The following is a 22,413-nucleotide window of genomic DNA, read 5'->3' on the forward strand; positions in this document are numbered from 1 at the left end:
AAGTGGGAAATGGCGACCCTAACACAAATTTGGCTGGACTCAGTCTGGGTCGCCAGGAGGGCAGTGCCAGTCCGGGAGGGCCGGGTCGTGACGGACTGCGCAGAGGACTCGCTCTCGGAGATGAACTAGGGCACCCGCCCGGCTCCCGCACGCTGCGCCTCCCTCCCTGCCCGTCCCCGAGCGCTTGGCCACCGCCGTCCGCCACCTCCGAGAGACGCCGCCGCCGCCCTGCCCGCCTGGGATCCTCGCTGCTGGTTCCTCCCTCCTCGCCTTCTGCTTCTCCCGATCCCTCCTCCTTCGGCTGGTCCCTCCTCCTCCCAGCCCAACCTCCAGCGCCCCCGCCCCGCGAGCTAGACGTCCGGGCAGCCCCCGGCGCGGCGCGGCCGCAGCAGCCTCCGCCCCCGGCTCGGTGCACACGCCCGCGGCCAGGGCGGCCCGAGTCCCGAGCGAGTCCCGGCAGCAGCCGCCTCCCAGACCGGACGACAGGCCACCTCCAGAGTCCCCGCCTCGCCGCCGCCTGCGCGCACGGCTGCCCGACTCCTTCCCGGACTAATTGCCGAGACCCTGAGCGAGCTCCCGGGGCGGCGATGCGACCCTCGGGGACGGCGGGAGCCGCGCTCCTGCTGCTGCTGCTGGCGGCGCACTTCCCGGCGCGCCCGGCGCTGGAGGAGAAGAAAGGTAAGGGCGCCCCGCGGCCCCGCGCCCTGCGCCCCGGCTGCCCGGGCACGGCTGCGCCCCTGGCCGGGACCGTGGGAGACAGATCGCGACGCTGCGTTTCCGAGCTGGGCCGGAGGAGGGACGGCGGGCGCGCGAAGCGGGGTGCGGGGTGCAGGACGCCCCGGAGCGCTCGCAACTTTCTGCACTTTCCTGCCTTCCCGCGCGGGGCTGGCAGGCGTCCGGGACGACGTGCATTCCGGGGACTTCGGGCAGGACCGCGGGCATCCACGCAGCCCCGCGGGGACCTCCTGGGCCGCCCTGCCCCGCGTCTCCTCCAGGAACCGGCTCGCGGCTCCTTCCCCGCGGGTGCGGCTGCAGCCCTGGACTGGGAGGCCCGGGAGCCCGGCTCTGTCACTAACTACCTGTAGCTACCTGGAAGTGACTTAGTGTCCTCCACGGCGTGGGAGGGGACGGGTCGGACCCGCCGCGAGGGCTCCCACCCTTGAGCCTTCTCCGCATCATTCGCGCCCCTTAGGGCCGTGGGGTCCGGTAAAATGGTCGCTTCCGGGTGCTCTGGGGACCGACCCTCAACCTGCAGCCCTTTGATCACATCCCTAGGCTGCTGGGAGAGCTAGACAGAGAGGTGCGACCGCCCTGGCGGGACAGCTGGGTCCTGGTAGGGGATCAGGTCCCTACCATTCCTTCAAAACAGGGCTCACAGCAAACTCCCGCCGTCAAAACAGCGAGGTTTTCTCTTGGGGATCTTTCTTTTAGCTTCCTAAAGATTTGGACATTGGGCCAACCAAAATACTAAAATTTTTTTTTTTTTTAAACGGATTGTTGCCCGTGGTTCACGTGTGCCAAGTGTCCAGAGCAAACATGAGTCTGGCTGGCTCCGTGACTACCGACCATAAACCCACTTAACGTGAGAAACTTGTCTCAGAAGGTTTAATTGCACAATTTCAGAATGGAGCGGCCCGGGTTCTGAGAGTCAGGTCTGTACTTGCTGTTGATGTCATTGGCACAGGCAGTCGGGGTTTGGTGTTGAACTTGTCTGCTTGGGGGAGTGTCAGGGCATAAAGCCCCGGGTTCCCAAACTTTGTTGCCGATTAGAGTCACTTTGGATTTTCAACTTCACCAAACCAAAGCTAATACAATAAAAACCGATGTTTGCATCCCGTCCCCCCCCCCCCCAGACATTCAGATTTCCTTGGTCTGGGGTGGCACCTGGCCACGGGGGGGGGGGGGGGGGGGGGGAGGACGGGACAGCATTGGGGGAGGTATTGGGGGGTTTAAGAGCTCCTGGGGTGATTCTACTGGGCCCACCAGGTTTGTGGAATCACTGGTAGGGAGGAGAGATGAGGAAAGACTCCGGAAGGATTAACTAACTGGCAGAGTAAAGAAACTCTATTGGGGAGAGCATCTGGAGTTTTAAGCATCTTGCAAAACACGGGAAAGAGGAGGTGGGGGGGTGATTTCAATAACAGTGGGTTCGCCTTCTCACTGAAAGCTTGTCCTCCTCTGTGTCTGATGGGCTCCCCTTCTCCCTACAGCGATCCCTGAGGGCTGTGGCCCTTCCTGCTCTTGGGTCAGCTGACCACAGGGGCCTCGGAGGCAGGTGTATGTATCTGTCCCCTTTGGCTGCCCAGGATCCCGTCCTTGTTTTTAAATGAAACTCTTTGGAGGATCAGAAGCATCCTTTTTTTTTCTCCAGAAACCTTCCCAGCTCATTGCTGTTACTGCCTGAAACATGACTATTAGTGCGTGGAGATTTGTCTTGGAAAAAAAAACCCAAGAGCTATAAATACCACTTAATTTGCCTGTTAGTCCGGTATTCGCTTAAAACAGAACGCTCCTGAACACACACACACACACACACACACACACACACACACACACACACACACACAACAGAGTAGGCGAGGGAAACGCCTTCAGTTAAAGTAACATGAAAAGACCAAAATTTAAGGCACATCATTAAAAATATAAGATGAGATCCTTTCACAAGAAGTGTGACAGACCCGTGTCAAACAAATTCGGTCAGTTTTCTTCAAGAAATGGAACCCGTTTTGGAGAGGTGGGTTTGGTTCTCGGATGTGGGGGTGCCTCCGGTTGGGACAGATCAGGACGCAGCTTGGGGAGCCCTCTGGGTCCTGTCAATCCCTACGTCACACATAGGAGGTGGGCACTCTCGTTACATATGGGGAAACCGAGGCACAGAGAAGCAAAGGGACTTTCTGGCAGCTGGAAAGAGGCAGGACCAGAGTTCAGACCTATGTCTTTTTGTCCCCAAGAGCCTTTCTTCACACATCTAACTCGACTGCTTTGTGTGAGTTCTGGTTTTAGGACAGTGTCTGATGTCAGATGCTGGGAGGGGAAGGAACAGGGCCAGGGGCCAGGGGCCAGGGGCCAGGGAGCGGGCTCCCTAGGACGGTCCCCCTGTGTGAACTTGGAACAAATGGCTGCCAGGGCAGTGGTCTAGACTCCCGTTCTGTCCCTCAGCCGCCGTTCCGGCCACCACCTCTCCGGGAGGGAGGCAGCTCCGTCTCCAGGTCAACAATGAACTTGGAAGTCGCTCGAGGAATACTGAGCAAGCCCCCTTGCTCTTGCAAAATCGCTGGGTGAAGAGACCCGGGGGGTGTTCCGAGGAGGGCAGGAATTCTCAGCCCAGCCAGCCTGCCCTGGCTGCACCTCTGAGCACATTCTTGACTTTTGACTCTCATTTCTGGCTTTATAGATTTAGTTTCGTAGGTCCCATGGTGTTTCAAAAACTCGCTCTGTAGCTTGAAGAAGAAGCCGATGGCCAAGGCCCATCCCGCTGCCTTCATGAGCCAGGGTCCACGTGATAGCGCTGACATGTTTTGAAATGTTTTTAGAAGTAGTGTCAGTAATGATGAAGGATTCCGCCCTGTTTAAAACGAAAATATTCTTTGTTTTTCCTTTGATCTAAGCTCCAGGTCCAGCAGCTAGTGCCTGAAACTTTTCTGACAGGAGTGACAAGCCAACTCAAATATTAAGGGGAGGTAGCTGCAGGCTGGTACCCCAGGCCTTGAAATGGGAAGGAGGACCAGATTGGTGGGGACACCCAACTTGTTCAAGGACCCACCTAGGAAACCACGTGGCCCTCGCTGTGTGGCTGGCTTGTTGTGAAAATTGTGTTTGTGGTTGGTGTTTTAATTTGGACTTAGTACGGTAGAAATGGGCTCACTTAAAGTTAGGTTTTCCTTATAAGGGGTAACGTTTTGAGAAAAGTGTCGTCAACTTCTAGAATACAGCTGCCCCAGGCATCATTTCCATCTAAATACCAGAAGACCTGATTCCGCTCCTCAGATCTCCGTGGAACAGATTTCCTCGTGTTTTCTTCTGTCATTGACGGACAGTTGGCATGAGGAGAAGAAACCGTGTAGGCCTCCGTTCATGGCGCCTGCTTTATTCTTTGGAGCCGTTAACACAAGCGGGAGGTTAAGCGCCTCGAAAGTGCACTCTCCTAGTTGATTCCCATCTGTCCTCAGAGCTTCTCCGCATACGTTCTGTTATATTTTCCTCCAAAGAGGTTGCCTTTCCTAAGAAAACCCCAGAGGTTGGCTCTTTGGACAACGTTTAAGGATGGTCTGCCCTCCAGCTCATGGGTGCAAGCAGGTTAGTTTTTGAATCTGGGCATGGATCCAGGGTTTGAGCCTTACGTCAAATAACCAGTTTGAAAATTTTCCCTTTTTTCAGAGTTATTAAATCCAGCTTCCCTCCCGCACATTTAGAAAAGGCACACTCGGTTCAGGAGTCCGGAGAGTCCCCTGAGCCAGCTGGGGGCAGGGGAGGCTGTTGGGGCCAGTGCGGAGGGCGGCGTGCTTGCGGTCTCGGCCCTGTTAGCAGCTCGGCGCTGGACTGGACACTTCCGTCTCCGAGGCACCGAGGTGCACTATCAAATGTCCGAGCCTGTTGACTAAGCATCCGTGAATTGCGTACGCCTCAAATAAATTTCCCTCCCACCAAATGTCAGCAGCTTACTCGAGGGAGTCATGTGGGATGGCTAGCATGCTCCTCCTGTGTTCCAGGTTGCGTCCTGGGCCGGTGGGTTCTCACTGGAAGACCCAGAGTCCCAGTGGCTTTTCCGACGCGACACCTGGAGCTTCTCATTAGCCGTGGAGGGGACGGACGGTCCCGTGCGAATGCCTTGTCCACAGCACTAAGTACAACGGCCATGGCACCCTGTTACTGCTGGGCCTGCACACGTGGCCTTGGGCTGGTGTAATTAATTGCACACGTTAACCACTGTTGTTTGTCCTCCAGTGGAAGGACAAGTACTGCTCTCTGTCCCAACCTAGGACTTGGTGTGCCTCTGTTTCTCTGCGGTTGAGCCACAGTGAGCGGCCCGGGCTGTCTCCTCCGTGGTTTGAGCTGTAGGGATGAGTGACACGTGGCGCTCGCTCTCAAGTGCCCGGCGGTCAATCCGGGGAAGAGAGGTCCGCGGAAAACAGGACGTGAAGCCATCGCCAAAGCCATGGTGGGATTCCGTACAGCACAGAGAGAAGTCTCCTGGTGTGAGCCTTTGCTTCTGGATCCACCTGGAGAGAGAGGGGGCAGGCGGACCCCCCTCCATGACGGATTGCTCATTGCAGCCCACAGAGAGCTCTGGGTACCTCCCTCCAGACGACCACGCGAAGGACATTCCGAGCGACACGCCGGGCAGCCGGGTGCCGAAGAGGCTGGGGAGGGGGTCGGTGATGGGAAGGGAAGGCGAGGCCACCGTTCCCAGAGCGTTTCGCTGTCCCCTCGAGCGAGGGGAGGGTCACTGTGGGGGTGTTTGGGGTGTCAGAGAGACGACTCCAGGCTGTAGGGGTGGCAGTGAGGTCTGTGCGGACACGAGCAGAGAGGGAGAGGCGGGGGCCCAGGCTGCCGTAGCGCTGACTGACAGGTAGGTGTAACGAGCCTGACAGGTGCGTCTCAGGATGGCCCGTGGGCTTCCAACTGGGAGCCCGCACGGACACGGAGCCCGCTCCTGGGGGCTGTGAGTGCTTCCGAAGGACTGGCGTCCGCTGAGGGAATTCGGAGGGCTCTGATGGATGGAGAAGTAAGTCCAGGTGGCCTGGAGCCCCAGAGAACAGGGTGGCCCTGACTTATGGCTTCATTAGGTATTTCCACGGCAGGGACTGACTTGAGCTGGAGGACTCCCCGCCTCCCGCCTGTCGCCGGCCACCAGGCTGAGCCAGGCCCGGCTCTGGGCTGCCACCGGCCTTGAGGACCAGCTAGGCGGCTAGGTCGGCAGCTTGCCTCAGCACAACTCTCAGCCACCAATAGATAATGAATCCTGCAGAGAAGCAGGTTGGGGTCACATTCGTACATGGCTGCAGATCCTCAGATAGGAACCCCAACTTCTCATTGTCGACAGCATCAGATTTCTTGGTTTTATACATAAGTGACTGAACGAAAGTAACCAGGAGGTGACCTTTTTCTTTTTTCTTTCTTTTTTTTTTTTTTTCTTTGTGACAGAGACAGAGAGAGGGACAGATAGGGACAGAGAGACAGGAAAGGAGAGAGATGAGAAGCATCAATTCTTCGTTGTGGCTCCTTAGTTGTTTATTGATCGCTTTCTCATATGTGCCTTGACTGAGGGGGCTACAGCAGAGCGAGTGACCCCTTGCTCAAGCCAGCAACCTTGGGCTCAAGGTGAGCTTTGCTCAAACCAGATGAGCTCACACTCAAGCTGGCGACCTCGGGGTTTCAAACCTGGGTCCTCCGCGACCCAGTCGGAATCTTTATCCACTGTACCACCATCTGGTCAGGCTTTTTCTTTCTTTTTTTAAGCAATAGCTTTTGAACCTGAAAACATACCTTAGACTCACCCGAGGTGCTTCTGAAAGAGGGGGCGCCTTGCTGTACCCCAGACCGGGTGAGTTTGGGGATGGAGCAATCCACACCGTTTGTAGCCGGCCTGCGGGCGGTCCTGATGGTGTGTGTGGCTTGTGGCAGAGAGGAAGTTCTGTCTTTGTTCTCTGACTCCCCGGGGGCTCTTACTCATTCACGGCCTGAGCTTCCTCAAGATCCAGGAACAGTTGTGTATTTTATGAGTAAGTCAGCCTCCAAGTTGCATGTTGTATTTTCAGGAGTTAATCCATAAAAATCTACTACGGTAGCTCTTAGTGTGTTTCCAAAGACAGCACCTTGAACGTGACAGAGGACACAGTCCTTGGAGCCCCCTGCCCGGGCCTCTGAATGGGATGTAACAGGGGTGGGGAGGGGTGGGACCTGCGATCTGTGAACACAGACCGCCCAGGAGCCTCCCACGCAAGTCAGGACAGGAGAAGCGCTGCTCGGCGACGTGCCGACCCCCCTGCGGGGTTCTGGGTAATAGTGGCGGAGGGATCCACTGTGCTCGTCCTTAAACGACTCACGTGTCTGAAGAGCTGAGTAGGGAGAGAGACGCGTGAACTGCTCACGGAGAGGCAACTTCTTACAATAGGTGCGAAGTAGGGTTTCAGGGAGACCCCGGAAAAGGGTCTGACTCTATCTCTCTGACTGGGGCGGGGAGTTTCCCAAAGAGAGAACGTTCTAGCTGGACCTCAAAGAATGAGGTTTCCTCCCGGTCTCCAGGCACAAGGAAGAGAACGAGAAGACGGGCCGTGAGCCGAGCGGTCCCGCGGCAAGTGTGCCCTTTATAAACACGCACGTCTCGCCGGAGCGCGTGCCCAGGCCCTAGAATTCCCTGCTCTGCTTCTCTCAGCGTCCGTGGGGAAACTTATAGTGTCGAAGGCAAAATGCCGGAGAGGTGACACATTTTACATTTAAAAATAAAAATGGTCATTTGGTCATATATATATATATATATATATACACACACACACACACGCGCGCGCACACACACACATATGTATGTGTGTGTGTGTGCGTGTGTGTGTATATATTTTTTAAGTAGCAACCAGATGTGAAAACTTGCACTCGAGCCTGAACGATAGCCGATTGTTTTAACCGCTCTCTGCAGTAGCGTGATTTGACCCGAAACTTGTGATGAGTAGGAAAAACAACACACGGTCTCCGTGTCCTTCGCTTATCTCCCCCCCAGCGAAAGCACAGAGAGAAGGGAAGCCATCGTCTGCCTCATCGTGGGCACAGTGATGACACGCTCGAGTCACAGTGAACCCCGACAGTGTCTCTCTCAAATTCACTGGGCCACGGCCGGCCGCTTGCTGACTGAGGCGATCTCACTGTTGCACACCGCAGAGATCCTCTGGACACAAACAGGTCGCTTTGTCACAATGGGGAAAGTGGGGCTGTCGCTTCTATGGAACAGGAAGTAGAGAGTGCTTCCGGACCGCTGTTTACCCAGCCGTCCTTGGAAGAGCATGCAGGAAGGCTTTTCTGTGCAAGGCAGAAACGTCACACCCGACGGTTTATCTGCCACGGACTCGGTGATGTCACGATCTCTTCAGCGGTTGTAGCCTAGTGCCCAGCGCCGTTGGGACCGTTTGCTAAAAGTTCCTTGGTTTCTCTCCCGGTTTTGGAGAAAGCGGATGGGCATTCCATGCAGTCTCTCCGGTGTGACAAAAACTGACATTTGCACGGGAAAACGGTGTGAGTTTTCGCCTCTCTGCCTGTACTCACAACTTCGTCAGTATGTTAGTGTCTGGATGAAAAACCGGTCCCTTCCGGAGGCTGTGCAGGTCCTTAAGGACAAGCACATGTGTGTGTGCCTGGGACACGTCTTGTCATTGTAGATGGGATTTGAGAGAGACCTTCAAGATTTATTTTTTAATGTAAAAAAAAAAAAAATCCCTGGTTTTGCTGACCTATCAGCAAGATTGAATGTCTGAAAGCTGGAGGGCGAGTTCCTGAGCCCAGCAGCCTGACACCTGGACAGGATCTCCTGGTGCGTTATCACACATCCTACGCCGGCCCTGCTGACGGAAGCTGTTCTGAGTGAGATCGCTTCCTTGAGGTTTGCTCTGGTACTAACTTGTGAACTTTCTCGTTTATTGCTGGGTGTTTTAACGCGGTATTCGGCAGTGAAACCATGACCGCCTCTTTGACGAGACCCCCCCCCCCTTTCATCCGCTTTAGATAGAATAATAAGTCCACACTGAGGACAGAGAAACCAGCGGTGGTTGTTGAAGAGGCCTTGTGGCACCTGTTGGTTTTTAAGGTACTAACTTGAAGGGGCTTGGACATGTGATACATTTCAGAACTTTTCCTTGGCTTCGATTTGCTGCAAAGTGGAGAGATAATCGGAAACTTTATCCTTCGAGTGACTTCTTGATGTCTCTATTTCTGCTGCCCTCCCCCCCCACCCCCCACTCCCCACCCCTGTCTTTGAACGGATGTCATGCACGAAGTCACTTAGGAGCGAGAATAATGTATGTACTTCATCTGTTCTTCCTCCCTTCCTTCCTTTCTCCCTCCCTTTCTTTCTTATTTGCAAGCGGCGGTGAACAAACCTTCACAGAGAAGGAAAATTTTGACAAATGACTGCGAACATACATGACATAATCTTTTGAAGTGAGAAAGTGTCAAAGACCGCCAGTCTTGATGCTTATGTCTAATGCAGGGGTCCCCAAACTTTTTACACAGGGGGCCAGTTCACCGTCCCTCAGACCGTTGGAGGGCCAGACTATAAAAAAAACTATGAACAAATCCCTATGCACACTGCACATATCTTATTTTAAAGTAAAAAAACAAAACAGGAAGAAATCCAATATTTAAAATAACAAACAAGTAAATTTAAATCAACAAACTGACCAGTATTTCAATGGGAACTATGCTCCTCCACTGACCACCTATGAAAGAGGTGCCCCTTCCAGAAGTGCGGCAGGGGCCAGATAAATGGCCTCAGGGGGCCGCATGTGGCCCGCGGGCCGTAGTTTGGGGACCCCTGGTCTAATGCAAATACGTCCATGCATGCCTCGTACTTTGCGAAGTGCTGTTGCAAAAGGAGCTAGCTGAATGTAATTCCTTCCCTGTGATCTGTCCTTGGTTAGAACAGGAGATGAAACCGGTTAGAATAATCCACCCTCCCCGGCTTTAGCTGCCATGAGATAAACTAGACGGGGCCCAGGCTCCTTCTGGCTGGAACACCCCTGACATTCAAAGCAGATAGATACAAGTGCATGCAAGATACGTATTTAAACGTTGCTGGTACGAGGTGCCTGCTGGTCGGTGTAGAACTTGTTTTCTTGGAGAATCTCTCTCTCTTTCTGTTTGTTCCAGCTGCAAAGGGTGATGGGGATAGGTCCAGGCATTCTTGACCCAGAGAAGGAAAGGGGAGATAGAAATCTCCTCGGGCCAGGACTTGACTGCATTTGTGGTGTGGAGGCAGCTCTCCAAGCCCAGAGGTCAGAAAGCCACCCAGTTGGGGCTCTTGGAATAACTTTGCTGTTAGCACAAAGGTCACCACCACCAGGTGGACGTGTGAGAGCTTCCACGGGTCCTTTGTGTGTCCAAAATTATTGTGTGTCTATGAATACGGTCTCCAATTTGAACATTGTTAGAATAGGCGAAAGAATGCATCGGACCAGTGGCTCCCAGTACTGTTTGTTCATCACCAGCATTATCGGATGGACAGCTTTTTGTGGTGGTTGTTGTTCCCAAAAGGGCAACAATAACCTTTTCTCTAGGACAGGGGTTGGGAACCTTTTTGGCTGAGAGAGTCACGAACGCCACATATTTTAAAATGTAATTCCGTGAGAGCCATACAACGACCCGTGTATGTGACGCATTATCCAATAAAAATTTGGTGTTGTCCCGGAGGACAGCTGTGATTGGCTCCAGCCACCCATAACCATGAACATGAGCGGTAGGAAATGAATGGATTGTAATACATGAGAATGTTTTATATTTTTAACATTATTATTATTTTTATTAAATATTTGTCTGCGAGCTAGATGCAGCCATCGAAAGAGCCACATCTGGCTCACGAGCCATAGGTTCCCGACCCCTGCTCTAGGACCTATTTGATGTCATTTTTTTTTTTTTTACAAGCAGGAAAACAATGTATAGAGGGGGGCTACAATAGAAATACATTAGAAAAATGTATCTCAGGATGTGCTGTTTGGAGTCACTTTTTGCATCGAAGCCATTTGTTGAGGCTTCCCTTCCTCCCGGGGCACAGGGAGGCAGAGCATGGGACCCGAGCCCCACCTTGCCTGCAGGGCGACATCGGCCAAGCTGAGTCAGCACCTGAGCCCTGGTTTCCTCGTCTGCAGGATGAGATCATCACGGCGCACTGCTGAGAGGAGGGTAGGGATGGTTTGGGGAGAGGACGGGCCAGTCCCCAGAGCACATTCCAGAAGTGCTTGATGTTATCACCGTTTGAAGTGCTGACTCTGTCTTGGCCCATCCTCGCCATTACATTTATGGCCCTTGTGTCCGTGAGGAGCCTGGGGTTTGGCACGTTCCTGTCACTCACCGGAGGTCGTCCGTCTGGGTAGGGTGGGCGCTGGGGACCCTGTGCCCGTGGCGGCCGCTCCTTCCGCTCCAAGCGCCCTCCCCATGCCCGGGGGCCTGTGGAGGACTCCTCCGGGCCCGGGCGGTGGACAGACAGCTCAGCCTGCCCCAGCCCCAGGGCAGGACTCCCCGAGCACACCGGGCTGGCCCCTTCTGCCTCTCATCGTGGGGGCCTCACTCTCCTGCCCTAGAGCGTGGTCCTAATTTCCTGCAGAGCCTGGGCCCACCCTTTACACGTGCTCCCTTTCGCTGGGAACCTACAACTTAACACCTGCGTTGCTTCCCCAGCAGGAGGACTTCCTGACCGCTAAAGAACCCACTTCTTGTCTGTCTCTAGCCCTGAAGGACGCGTGACAGTGATGGCCCCCCCCCCGCCCCCCCCCAGGCAGCCTTAGGTCCTCAGGGTCCCTGGATACCTGGGCCATCACCCCAGGAGGAAGACGGACACCTTCCCTGGGGCCCATAGCCCCGTTTGCAACAGTTAAGCTTTTTAAAGAGAGAAAAGAAAAGAGGGGAACCCCCCCCCCCCCCCCCCCAGTGTTATTTGATCTGACCTTAATGGAGCTGTTGCAGGCAGTGTTGCAGGCTGTTGGGATGGGCGTGGAGGCCCTGCACTTCCCACTGGGGATGCCCCTTTCACCTGGGACTCCAGCCCGTGAACTTCCACTTCCACACCTTTCCTGCTTTTCTCCTGGTTCTAGTCAGCGGGCCTGGGGTGCAGCCACGGAGCCAGGATCCCCCGCCACTCCGCTCTCTCCCCTCCTCTCCCTCCTCTGTCTCTATCCACCTATCAACGCGCGATCTGGCCAAGTCACAGGCTGGTCATGCACCAAGCCCCTGCGAGAGGCTCGCCGTTTCCTACCAGAAGCCCATAAAAGTTATTTTAAAGTTGTTTTAAGTCTGGGGGTAAAAATAAATGGCTTTTGCTTGCGAGAAAACACCAAACATGGAAAAAGCTTAACTGTTCAAAGATGGTCGTTTATCTCCGCGGGCGTGGCTGGTAGCGTAGCTGCTTTTAAACAAGGAGAGGATTTATGAGGCCGGGCTTTACGCGCGCGCGCGCGCGGATTGGAAGGTGGTCTGAACTGCGCGCAGGCGTGCGCCATCCGCGAGGTTTTCCGGGGCCTCACGGCGCGGTGGTGGGTTGGGACACAAGTCCGTTTGTAAACATGGAAGACACACAGGGAAGTGACAGGTAAGGCTTTGGGAGGTAAATATTTATTTTCTTTAAATATTAACTTCATGATTAGTTTTCTTTCTTTTTTTTTTAATGTTAAGGAAGGGAGAGCAAAATACGTGCTCAGGAAGGAAGGATGGAGGGAGTTCGCTGTTGTATGGCCCCTAGATAATGTTTTTAAGCATTAAGTGCATTTTTTTTTTTTTTTTTTTTTGCATTGGAGAAATAGTGGCTATTTTATTACGAATGATGCCACCCAGGAGAACAGGACGCTAAGGTTCAAAATCTCAAACTCCCCAATGGCGTGTAGGTTAGAGATGACCCAGGGCGACATCACAAGACACTGTGGGTTAGGGGCTCAGGGTCATGCTGGAAGTGGACTTCAGAGGTGAGGGGAGTGTTGAATGGAGGATGTTCTGAGGTTCTGATGGGAAAGTGGCCAGGGGCTCCGCCTTAGGGCTCAGGAACTGAAACATAACCTAAGTCAAGATGTCATCTTCAGCCTGCCGGGGGTGCAGACCCTGTGACCCTCAGTCTCCTGTCCTCTGCTGCCTGGGGGGTTGCTGACTGTGCAGAGGAAGGGCTGGGTCTCTGGGGGGTAGAGCAGAGGGAGGAGAAAGGGCATTTCTCAATGTAGATGCTGATTACGCAGATGGGGAGGTCGCCTGGTGACGAATTCAAGGAGCTGACCATGTTTGGTTCACATACTTTTCTGCACGTCTGGTTGCACCGTAATAAAAGCTTGACGCCCTGGACTCGTGGTCAGTGGATAGAAATGACAGAAACCCACGGGGAAAGCCAAGATGTTGTTAGAAAACTCAGGATCTCAAAGAAGGTCTGAGCCTTCAAACTGCAGGCAACGCATCTGTGCTCTCTGCCGCTATCAGGAGCCAAAAGGTTTCTCCCACTCCACAGGAGACCCCGCCTCCAGTCGATCACACATTATTTTCAAAATAGGGTTGGAAAAGGTAGCGGCCAAGTGGCACCCCCCCCCCCCGTGACACGTGGTAATTCCCGCTAAGGGAAGCCTCTTTAGCAAGTACTCGCCGGCTGCAGGACCCTTGCAAGAAAGACGGCGACATTGAGGGGTCACGACGCTTCCTTCCCTGTCACCTCCCCAAATCTAATGTCAGGTTCTTTTGAGACTGTCTTCAGACCCATACTCCTTTCCTGGAAAGATCCAGAGTGGTTCCGAAAGGCGATTCTAAGAGGGATGGGAGGATGGGGCGGGGAGGGGCACCCTTTTGGCTGCAGTGCCACAGTGCTCAGCCAGGCCCCTGAAGTCCCTTTGTGGGTTGCCCCGAAGGGCTTGCACTGAAGTCTGAAGTGCTTACGGGCAGGCAAACAGGGTGATTGTGAAAAGTGGGGTGGAGAGGTGGACTGGGAGCCCATGGCACATCCAGTTGGGTCAGAGAGATCTTGTGTCCCACTCCCCGGAGGATACTGTGGGCCACAGGGGACCCTTACCTGGTGTGGAAAGTGCTAACTTGAGTCTGCCTGCTACTGGAAGGGGGACCCTGGCCCATTGTGGATCTGCCCAAGGCCGGCTGGTAGCGTGTGGGTTCTTGACCTCGCAGGAAAAGAATTCACGACTCGAGTCCAGATTTCACAACTCGAGTCCAGGTGAGAGCACGTTTGTTAAAGCTGAGGACAGTGAAACGAGGAAAAACCCGGATAAAAGAAGCAGCAGGCCAGCCTAGGCGGGGCTGCTCTGACTCTAGAAATGTTACAGATAAGAACTGGGGCTGGGTGGGGCCGCTGTGTCTCCCTGGGAAGTCAGACAGAGGGGGCCTTGGAGACAGGGTCACAGGGTCAGCCAGGGACGAGCTGCCGCTGCCTGCTGCCCCCCCTCCTGCAAGTCTTGTGGGGTCCCTGAGAGCTCAGGAGAAAGAGAGAGGCCAGGAAAACACACCTGGAGGAGGGGGAGGAGGAGGAGGAGGGGAAGGAGGAGGAGAAGGAGGAGGAGGGGGAGGAGGAGGAGGAGGAGGAGGAGGAGGAGGAGGAGGAGGAAGGCAGGGGTGTGCTCCCAGGAAGATAGCACATTGGGTCCGCCACTGTCCTACTGGTTTTTTTAAGGGTGCTGATTTTAGGGGAGGTCCCAGGAGAGGATCTCAATACAATGTTCATCAGCTCCCCAGGTGTGGCGTGTTCTTTTAGGGTCGCGGTCTCCACTGATGGGTCAGCACCAGAGCAGGGTCATCAGTCCAGGCAGCTCGCCCTGAGGTCAGCCGTGGCATTGCTCTCTGTCTGGTCTGCTGCTTTTCTGGGCCTGGGGTTGAAACCCAACTGAGGGCTCGATGTTACCCCTGGGGGTTAATGCTGAGGGGCTCTTCTCCGTCCCCCCTGCTTGTGCCCCCTCTAAGGGGGTCTAACCCATATGACCAGCAACATACCAGGGGAGGGAAGGCCAGGGGAGGGTCCAAACTGCATGACCAGCGACATGAAAGGTCAGGGGCTCTAAACCACACGACCAGCCACAGGCTAGGGGAGGAAAGGTTACCCTGAGGCCACGTCCTTGGGCCCCCAGTGTTGCTCCTAGCTAGGCACCTGGGGCTTTCCGCCCGGGTGACCTCCTGTGCTCCTGTGCCGGGCCTGCCGTCCTCACTCTGCTCACGTCCATCTAACCGCCCACCCCGTGAAAAGGTCAGCGAGGCAGTGGTGTGAAAGAGACCAGACAGGAAGCCGGAGGACACTCCCCCCTGCCTGGAGCCCTGGTGCAGGGGTGGAGCTCCCTAACGAGGGGATGCTCGGACCCCTGAACACCCACGCACAGGGAGGTGCCTCGGTGAGCCAGCCTCCTCGTAGCGGGCACCTGCTCTGTGCCGCAGCCCGAGCTTGCTTCTGGGATGTGAACATGCGTTCAGTTCCCCTACCCCGCCCACGGCGGTGCCGGAGGGGAGCCCTCAGGAGGCTGCTCTGTTGTCATCTTCACAGCTGGCAAATACATACCCACATATCCACTGGGAGGGGGGGGGGGGGGCTGACAATTTTATAAGGTTTTTGTTTGTCTTTTTAAAAAATAATCAGACTTGAAAATTTTATTTGAATTTAAGCTAGATTCTTTTGAATTTATGTACACAGCAAACCATTTTGTAGCAATAGGTAACAGTCACCGTGTGTGTGTGTGTGTGTGTGTGTGTGTGTGTGTGTGTAAGTTCTACCTATCAATATTATTTTAAACAGTCACTTGTATCTTAAATGGGGAGGAGAAAAGGAAAACTGTTGTTTTATATTTACTCACATATTTACTAAGTTTTCTGCATCAAGCTTGGAATGTGGCCATGCGGAGCTCAGACGAAAGATTTATTTATTTATTTATTTTACCCTAGGAAAATAGAAAAAGTGGATTATTTATACCTGTACGCTCTATACATTTCCTGCCTTTCTTCAAAGACATATTCAACCTGAGACCCACGGCTAATGTCAAATAGAATGCGGAGATACTTGAGAAAACGGAGGGCAGATTTGCAAAATTGTATGAGTCCTCTTGTTTGATAGAACTGAAAAAAAAATTGTTCCGTGGGGGGGGGGGGGGGAGAAGGTTGGCTAAATTACAAAAATGGGTGGATTAGACCTTTGGATTAGACCTTTGCATTCATTTCACTGGTGGCGACTCTATTTCAGAACTGGGTTGAGCGATTGCAACAGTAACATTTGAAGGTGCTATCCTAAACCAGACTTCTCTCTGCAGTTCCTCGTCCCAGCACAGAATAAACAGAGGGAGGTGTTCTTTGTTTTCCTTTCCCACTGTCTACTTAGAAAACATGTTGTTTTTTAACTACCGTGTTTTGGGGACTGCGTGCCTTTTCCCAGAACATCTCAGGTTAACAAGTAGGCACTGGATGTTTAGCTGATCTTGTTTATGGGACCACGAGACATTCAGTAACCTCTATGTACACTCTGCACTACTAACGAGGTAAGAGGTCATTGGAACATTTAGAATTCCACTGTAAACATCCAAGATTGTCAGGTGAAGGCCCTCCCGCCTCCCTATCAGAAGATGTTTGTGATTCATCTAGGAATAACATCAGCTCTGCAAGAAAGAGGATACTTGCTTCTTCTTAGCTTCTGCATCCAAAAAAAAAAAAAAAAAAAAAACCCACAAAAAACCCTCACCAACGTCCTGGTCTTTCCTCGAGTGAATCAGGCCACTCTCGGACAGCTCCCCAGAGTGGACCCCCCTGAGCACGTCTAGCCTGAGCCTCTATGGCAGTGAATGTCCTCACTATACCCCTGATGACAGAGTTATGGATTACAGGGGGAAGTTATCCCTGAGGACAGGCAGTGAGCCCAAGGCACGCTGTTTTTCTGTTATGACATTCCAGATTGCATGTTCGTGGTTTAAGCTCCGGGGTAGCTTTCTCACGAGGATGTCAGCTCTATTCCAACAGAGGCTCTGTGGTTCATTCAGCTCCGGGACGCAGCGGGCGCTAGACGAACACACCGATGCGTGTCCTGAACACGGCTCCGGTGTGACTGCCTTTCATGACGCGTCTGGAATCCCAACACCTCTGGATTCACTGACAAGCGGGAATGTATTTTTAAAAAGTGGGACAAAAGGACTTTGGTTAAGCTAGCAAATGATGAGGTGAGCGTGGTCTCAGTTCACGCCCTTTCTCATTGGCCTTCCTCAGTGTGGAGTATGCAGGGAAACACGCGTGTCTGAGGGAGTGTGACACGTGTTTTCTTACTGGCTTTACCCTCCATAGAGTTCACCTCTGACATAAAGGGCATCCATTGCTTTAAAAGTGTTCTTTAGGAATTAGTAGTTTGATTACATTTGAATTATCCAGGAAAAGCACATCCTAACTTCATGCAGTCATGACTCCATCTCTGATCTCTGCATGGAGAAGGGTCCAGGAGTTTCCCCGTAGTGTTCACCGCCATCCAGGCAACTCAGGGGTATCCATTCTTACGTTCTTTTAAAAACTCAAATTAGTAGAAGTTGGCAGGCAGCTCAGAGCAATAGATGATCTTCTAAGTTCCCTCCGTAATGAAAAGAAAGCTCGTTCTTTCTGCATGGACTACGGGAAAGTGACTTGAAGTGCATCGATAAAAGGTCATACTCAGGACAACTCTTAAATATCACATCAGAGGAAAAGGAGTTTGACTTTCATTCCCCTCGGACATAACGATTTGGACCGTGACCTCAAGAAGTGCTGTGAACAGTGAGCTGGTTCCATGCCAGGAAGTTGGGACGCTCCAGTGACCAAAGGCAGAAGTCATGCCTTATCTGTCTGTGTGTCCGGGTCCGCCCAGGGTTGGCGCAATGGTGAGAAGACCACAGGTCCTAACTGGGGAGTTGTTAATGAAATAAAATTGAATTTCAAGGGCAGGGAAAACAAAGTTCATTTCATTCTATGACTCATATCCCAAGTATCCTATACTTTTTTTTTTTTTTCACAGAGCCTGATATCCCTTATTTTCGATTTATCTTTCCACGAGGCATGGACAATGGGGTGACATGAACAAAGGGGGTTCGTGCAATGGACCCTGTGCAAGCACATGAGGAATTTATGACAGTTGACAATTTTGAACCGTCTGCTAGGTGACTTCCTGAAACCTCAAACCTTAAAACTTAAATAGAGGGAGTCGGAAGGGATACTGAAACAGGGTAACCTTAGCAGGTCAGACTTCGCCACCGTGCGTGGGTCCGCAGAGGAGTGTTGGTCTGGACTTTGCTCGTTCAAGTTGAACCAATAGCCCTTGACCGTTTTACCTCTCTGGATGTAGAAATCAGCATTGCAAAGTGATTTTGAGGGGGTGTAGATGCTGTCTGCAAAGGTGATAAACTTGGCGTCCTTTGGAAATAGGACGCACAGCCCTCTATTAGTGTATACTCCCCTCTGTTTTCCAGCCGAGCGGTAGCTATCCTTCAAGCTGCCGTGTAATGACTCTACTATGTCCACGCAAGGTGTGACCCTCAGAGTTAGGACTTAGCGGTACAGCCTAGGACTTGAGTGGCAAATCAAGTAACAATCTCGGCACGAGGAGGTCCAGACTAGTGGCTCTCAACCGGGGAAGATTTTGCACGCACCTCGCGCACCCTGGGCATTTGGCAAAGTCGGGAGTCAGTTTTGGTCTTCACCCTGGGGTGTGTTGCTGGTATCTGGTGGGTAGAGGCCGGGCATGCTGCAAAACATTCTTCAGTGCACAGGACAGCCCCCACCACAAAGAATGGTCCCCCGCCCCAAGCGGCAGTGGCACTGAGGGTGAGAAAGCCGGGCTGGGTCCCGCCCACCACGGTCAGCGCCCCGCCCACCATGGTCAGCGCCCCGCCCACCACCGTCAGCGCCCCGCCCACCACCGTCAGCGCCCCGCCCACCACCGTCAGCGCCCCGCCCACCACCGTCAGCGCGCATGCGTCTGTCCGCCTTGTGTTTGCTCTGCAGACGCTCGCGTTCTTTCTTCCTCGTGGCAGGAATGGAGGCTGCCATTCCTTCGCCTGGGTTTTGTGTGTGCCCGGAGTGTTAACAGCCAGCAGGGAGGCTGCCACTCCTTCGCCTGGGTTTTGTGTGTGCCCGGAGTGTTAACAGCCAGCAGGGAGGTTGGCATTCCTTGATGAGCTGCGCTGGGGCCAGCACTCCAAGTTCACCTGCACCAGCCTGTCCGCCCGAACACTTACCAAGTGAAAGCAAGAGTCATGTGAAGACGCCTTGACTGCCCCCACCCATCCACCGGCTGAATTCTGAAGGAACCCGCGAGGCCCCGCTAGAACTGGCGCCTGCCCCGCTGGACAAGCAGCACACGTGTCACACCGCACACGGGGCCCCTCTTGTTCCTTCCGCGCCCCCCTCCTGGGAGCGCCAGCCTGGTTAAGAGATCGTTCACCGCAACCACTCCCTCCCAAAGAGAAGGAACACCGGCTTGCGCCAGCCTGGCTTGGGGGAGGGGGGGAGACCGCTGCTCCATTCTGCGGACTCCTTTCTCCGGCGGCAGCGTGCCTGCCCTCGGCTAAGAACGTGTTCAGTGGTGTGAATTGCAGCGGCGAGCGGTGTGCAATGCCTGTTTCTTTTTTTTTTAATTTTTATTAATTTTAATCGGGTGACATCAATAAATCAGGGTACATATATTCAAAGAAAACATATCCAGGTTATCTTGTCATTCAATTATGTTGCATACCCATCACCCAAAGTCAGATTGTCCTCCCTCACCTTCTATGTAGTTTTCTTTGTGCCCCTCCCCCTCCCCATCCCCCTCTTTCCCTCCTCCTGCCCCCCCCCAACCACCACACTCTTGTCCATGTCTCTTAGTCTCGTTTTTATGTCCCACCAATGTGTGGAATCCTGCAGTTCTTGTTTCTTTCTGATTTACTTATTTCAATCCGTATAATGTTATCAAGATTCCACCATTCTGTTGTAAGTGATCCAATGTCATCATTTCTTATGGCTGAATAGTATACCATGGTGTATATGTGCCACATCTTCTTTATCCAGTCTTCTATTTTTTTTTTTACAGTGATTAAAACCTTTAAGCAAACTCTTGGCCAATACAACAAGAATCCATAAAAGAGTAGTGTCCTTAACAAGTTCACCAAGTCTAAGTTGGCCCCAACTCCATGCCAAGTCCCTGATAAATGCAACCCAACCCCAGTTCAGTCTGTTAGGTGCAATGCCTGTTTCTGCTTCACGGCTCTCTGAGACAGTGGCGTTTGTGCTGAGGTTGTACGTGATTGCACCTCACGGTTGAGCGGAGGGACAGGGAGGCCCTCCACCCGGCAGGGCTCACCGCGTCACCAAGTCTTGGTGTTAGAGTTGGGGACCTCCCCACCCACCAGGGCCCCGTGCTTGAAGGAAGCTACCAGAGCCTTGGAACAGCCGCACCCCTGTGGGCTGTTCCCCTGGCATTTGGGCAGAACAGGTGACCGAGGGTCCGCTTGGAATGAGAGGCCAGTCAACATGAAAACAAACCTGGTTGTGAGTTTGAGTTCAATAGCAACGTGTTTGCCTGTAATTTACGTGACTCATAAAATACAACAGTTTCCTGAACTGTCGAGTCACGCCTATCATAGCGCCTGGTGTACGCTGGTGCTCCATAAATGTTTGTTGAGTGAATGAGTGAGTTCAGAACTGGGTGGGGCCTTGGTGCAGCTCACCTTTCACAGAGAGAGAGCTGGACCAAGAGGACTCAGGGAGACAAGATAAGTGCGGGGCGTGGAGACAGTGCTCAGTAAACATTAACCATTCTATTGCTCTTGACGCTGCTGTTACCCGTGTTTCAGTTTCAGGATCGTTGCTGTCCAGCACCATCCACCATGAGCCACGTTTGGTGGCTGTCGGGCACCTCACATGTGGCTCGTCCAAACTGAGATGTGCTATGAGTGTGCAATGCACACTGGGTTGTGAAAATGTGATACAAGAGAAATACAAAAAAAAAATCTCCATACGTTTTAAAATTACACACGTTGGAATAGACATATTTGGGGTCTATTGCATTGAACAGAATATAGTAAAATTAAGACCCCACTGCCCCCCATGGACCCTCGTTTCAGAGACACCCTGTCAAATAATGACAAGCGGCAGTGGCACTGAGGGTGAGAAAGCCGGGCTGGGTCCCACCCACCACGGTCAGCGTCCCGCCCACCACGGTCAGCACGCACACGTCTGTCCGCCTTGTGTTTGCTGAACACAATGGCTTTAGGGACAAGCCACTAGCTGAACAATGGCTTTAGGGACAAGCAAGTAAATAGTCCCCTTAGAGGGGTTTGTGAGAGTTCTGTTTACTGACCGCCTTTGTTGGAATAAATTGGCGATAAATATGCTTCTCTTAAAGGAGAGGGGACGCCTGACCTGCGGTGGCACAGTGGATAACGCGTCGACCTGGAATGCTGAAGTCACCGGTTCGAAACCAGGGTTTGCCTGGTCAAGGCACATATGGGAGTTGATGCTTCCTGCTCCTCCCCTTTTCTCTCTCTCTCTCTCTCAACCCCCCTTATCTAAAAATCAATAAATAGCATTTAAAAAGAAAAGAGGGGGGAAAATAGTCATTGCTGTTGAGCAAGTCTATCATCTCTTATTAAAAACCATCCTTATTCTTGGTTTGTCGAACGGTACTGAAAAAGGTGCCCTGTTTGGGTAAGTAAGACGAGGAGGCTGTTACAAAAGGTCTGCCTGCGTGTCTGCGTTTGGATCATTTCAGTTTGCTTCCTGAAAGCAAAGTTGAGACGTCGTATGACAGTCACAAGTATGATTCCAGAGAAATCGTGAAGTTCCCATGAGGACGTCGTTCACCAGGGCAGGAGAGACGGCTATCCTAGCAAAGGCCCAGCAAACGGGGGCTGCCACAGCTCAGCGGGAAACCCAGCACTGAGCGTCCACCGCAGGGAAGGTTCTGGTGGGTGGGGTCCTGGTCCCGACTCCAGGTCCAGAGTGATTGCTCCCTAAGTCATTGCCCGCACGGCCAGCTCCAGGGGGCTGTCCTCTTCAGGGAAGAGGGTTATGCGGTCCTGGGGGGTTGTTAGGCAGAGGGGCTTCTCTTTGAAAAAGGCTCGAAAAGGAAGAAATCTAATCCGTTCCATCACAGTGGTTTTTAAACGAAAACCGTATTGGTGTACTGTACTGGATCCAGACTGCTGCTTTTCCGTGATCAGAATCGGCGTCAGAGAGCTCTGGGCGCATGCACCCATCTATGTGAGAAGGGGTTAATCTCCAGACTATATGAGGAATTCACACACCTCGACAACAGTAGTAAAACAGACACATAACTCAATGAAATCATGGGCAAAGGATTCAGAGATTACTTTTGTTCCAAAGGAAGACATTCACGGGCCCACAAGTACGGGAAGAGACGGCGCCCGATGTCAGGAAACCGCACACTAGAACCGCGGTGAGACAGAAGACACCCCCTGACCTCTGTCAGAATCGACATGACCACAGAGACAAGAGAACACGTAATGGCTGGGATGTGACGAAAGGGAACTCTTGTACCCTCCTTGGTGGGAATGTGAATGGAGACAGCCCTTATGGAAAACAGTGTGGAAGCTTCTCAAAAAGTTAAATATAGAAATGTCCTGTGACGCAGTCATCCCACGCCTGGGTGTGCATCCAAAGAAAACTAAGCCGGTATCTCCACGAGAGAGCTGCCCTCCCACATTCGTGACGCCGTGGTTCCCAAAAGCGCGGAGATGGGCAACAACCTAAGTGTCCATC

The 22,413-nt window shown here is 53.0% G+C and overlaps 1 protein-coding gene across 1 annotated transcript in view; it reads left to right on the top strand.

Moving 5' to 3' along the window:
• The first annotated feature begins 324 nt into the window (after positions 1-324).
• LOC136383831 (epidermal growth factor receptor) overlaps positions 325-22,413 on the top strand; it is a 152,034-nt gene continuing 129,945 nt past the window's right edge. The window contains exon 1 of the mRNA XM_066353715.1: positions 325-678. Within this exon, the coding sequence (XP_066209812.1) occupies positions 588-678 (91 nt within the window). The 5' untranslated portion in view covers positions 325-587. The remainder of the gene's footprint in view (positions 679-22,413) is intronic.

This window comes from Saccopteryx leptura, chromosome 12 (assembly GCF_036850995.1).
Source record: "Saccopteryx leptura isolate mSacLep1 chromosome 12, mSacLep1_pri_phased_curated, whole genome shotgun sequence".
In the NCBI taxonomy this organism is placed as follows: Eukaryota; Metazoa; Chordata; class Mammalia; order Chiroptera; family Emballonuridae; genus Saccopteryx; species Saccopteryx leptura.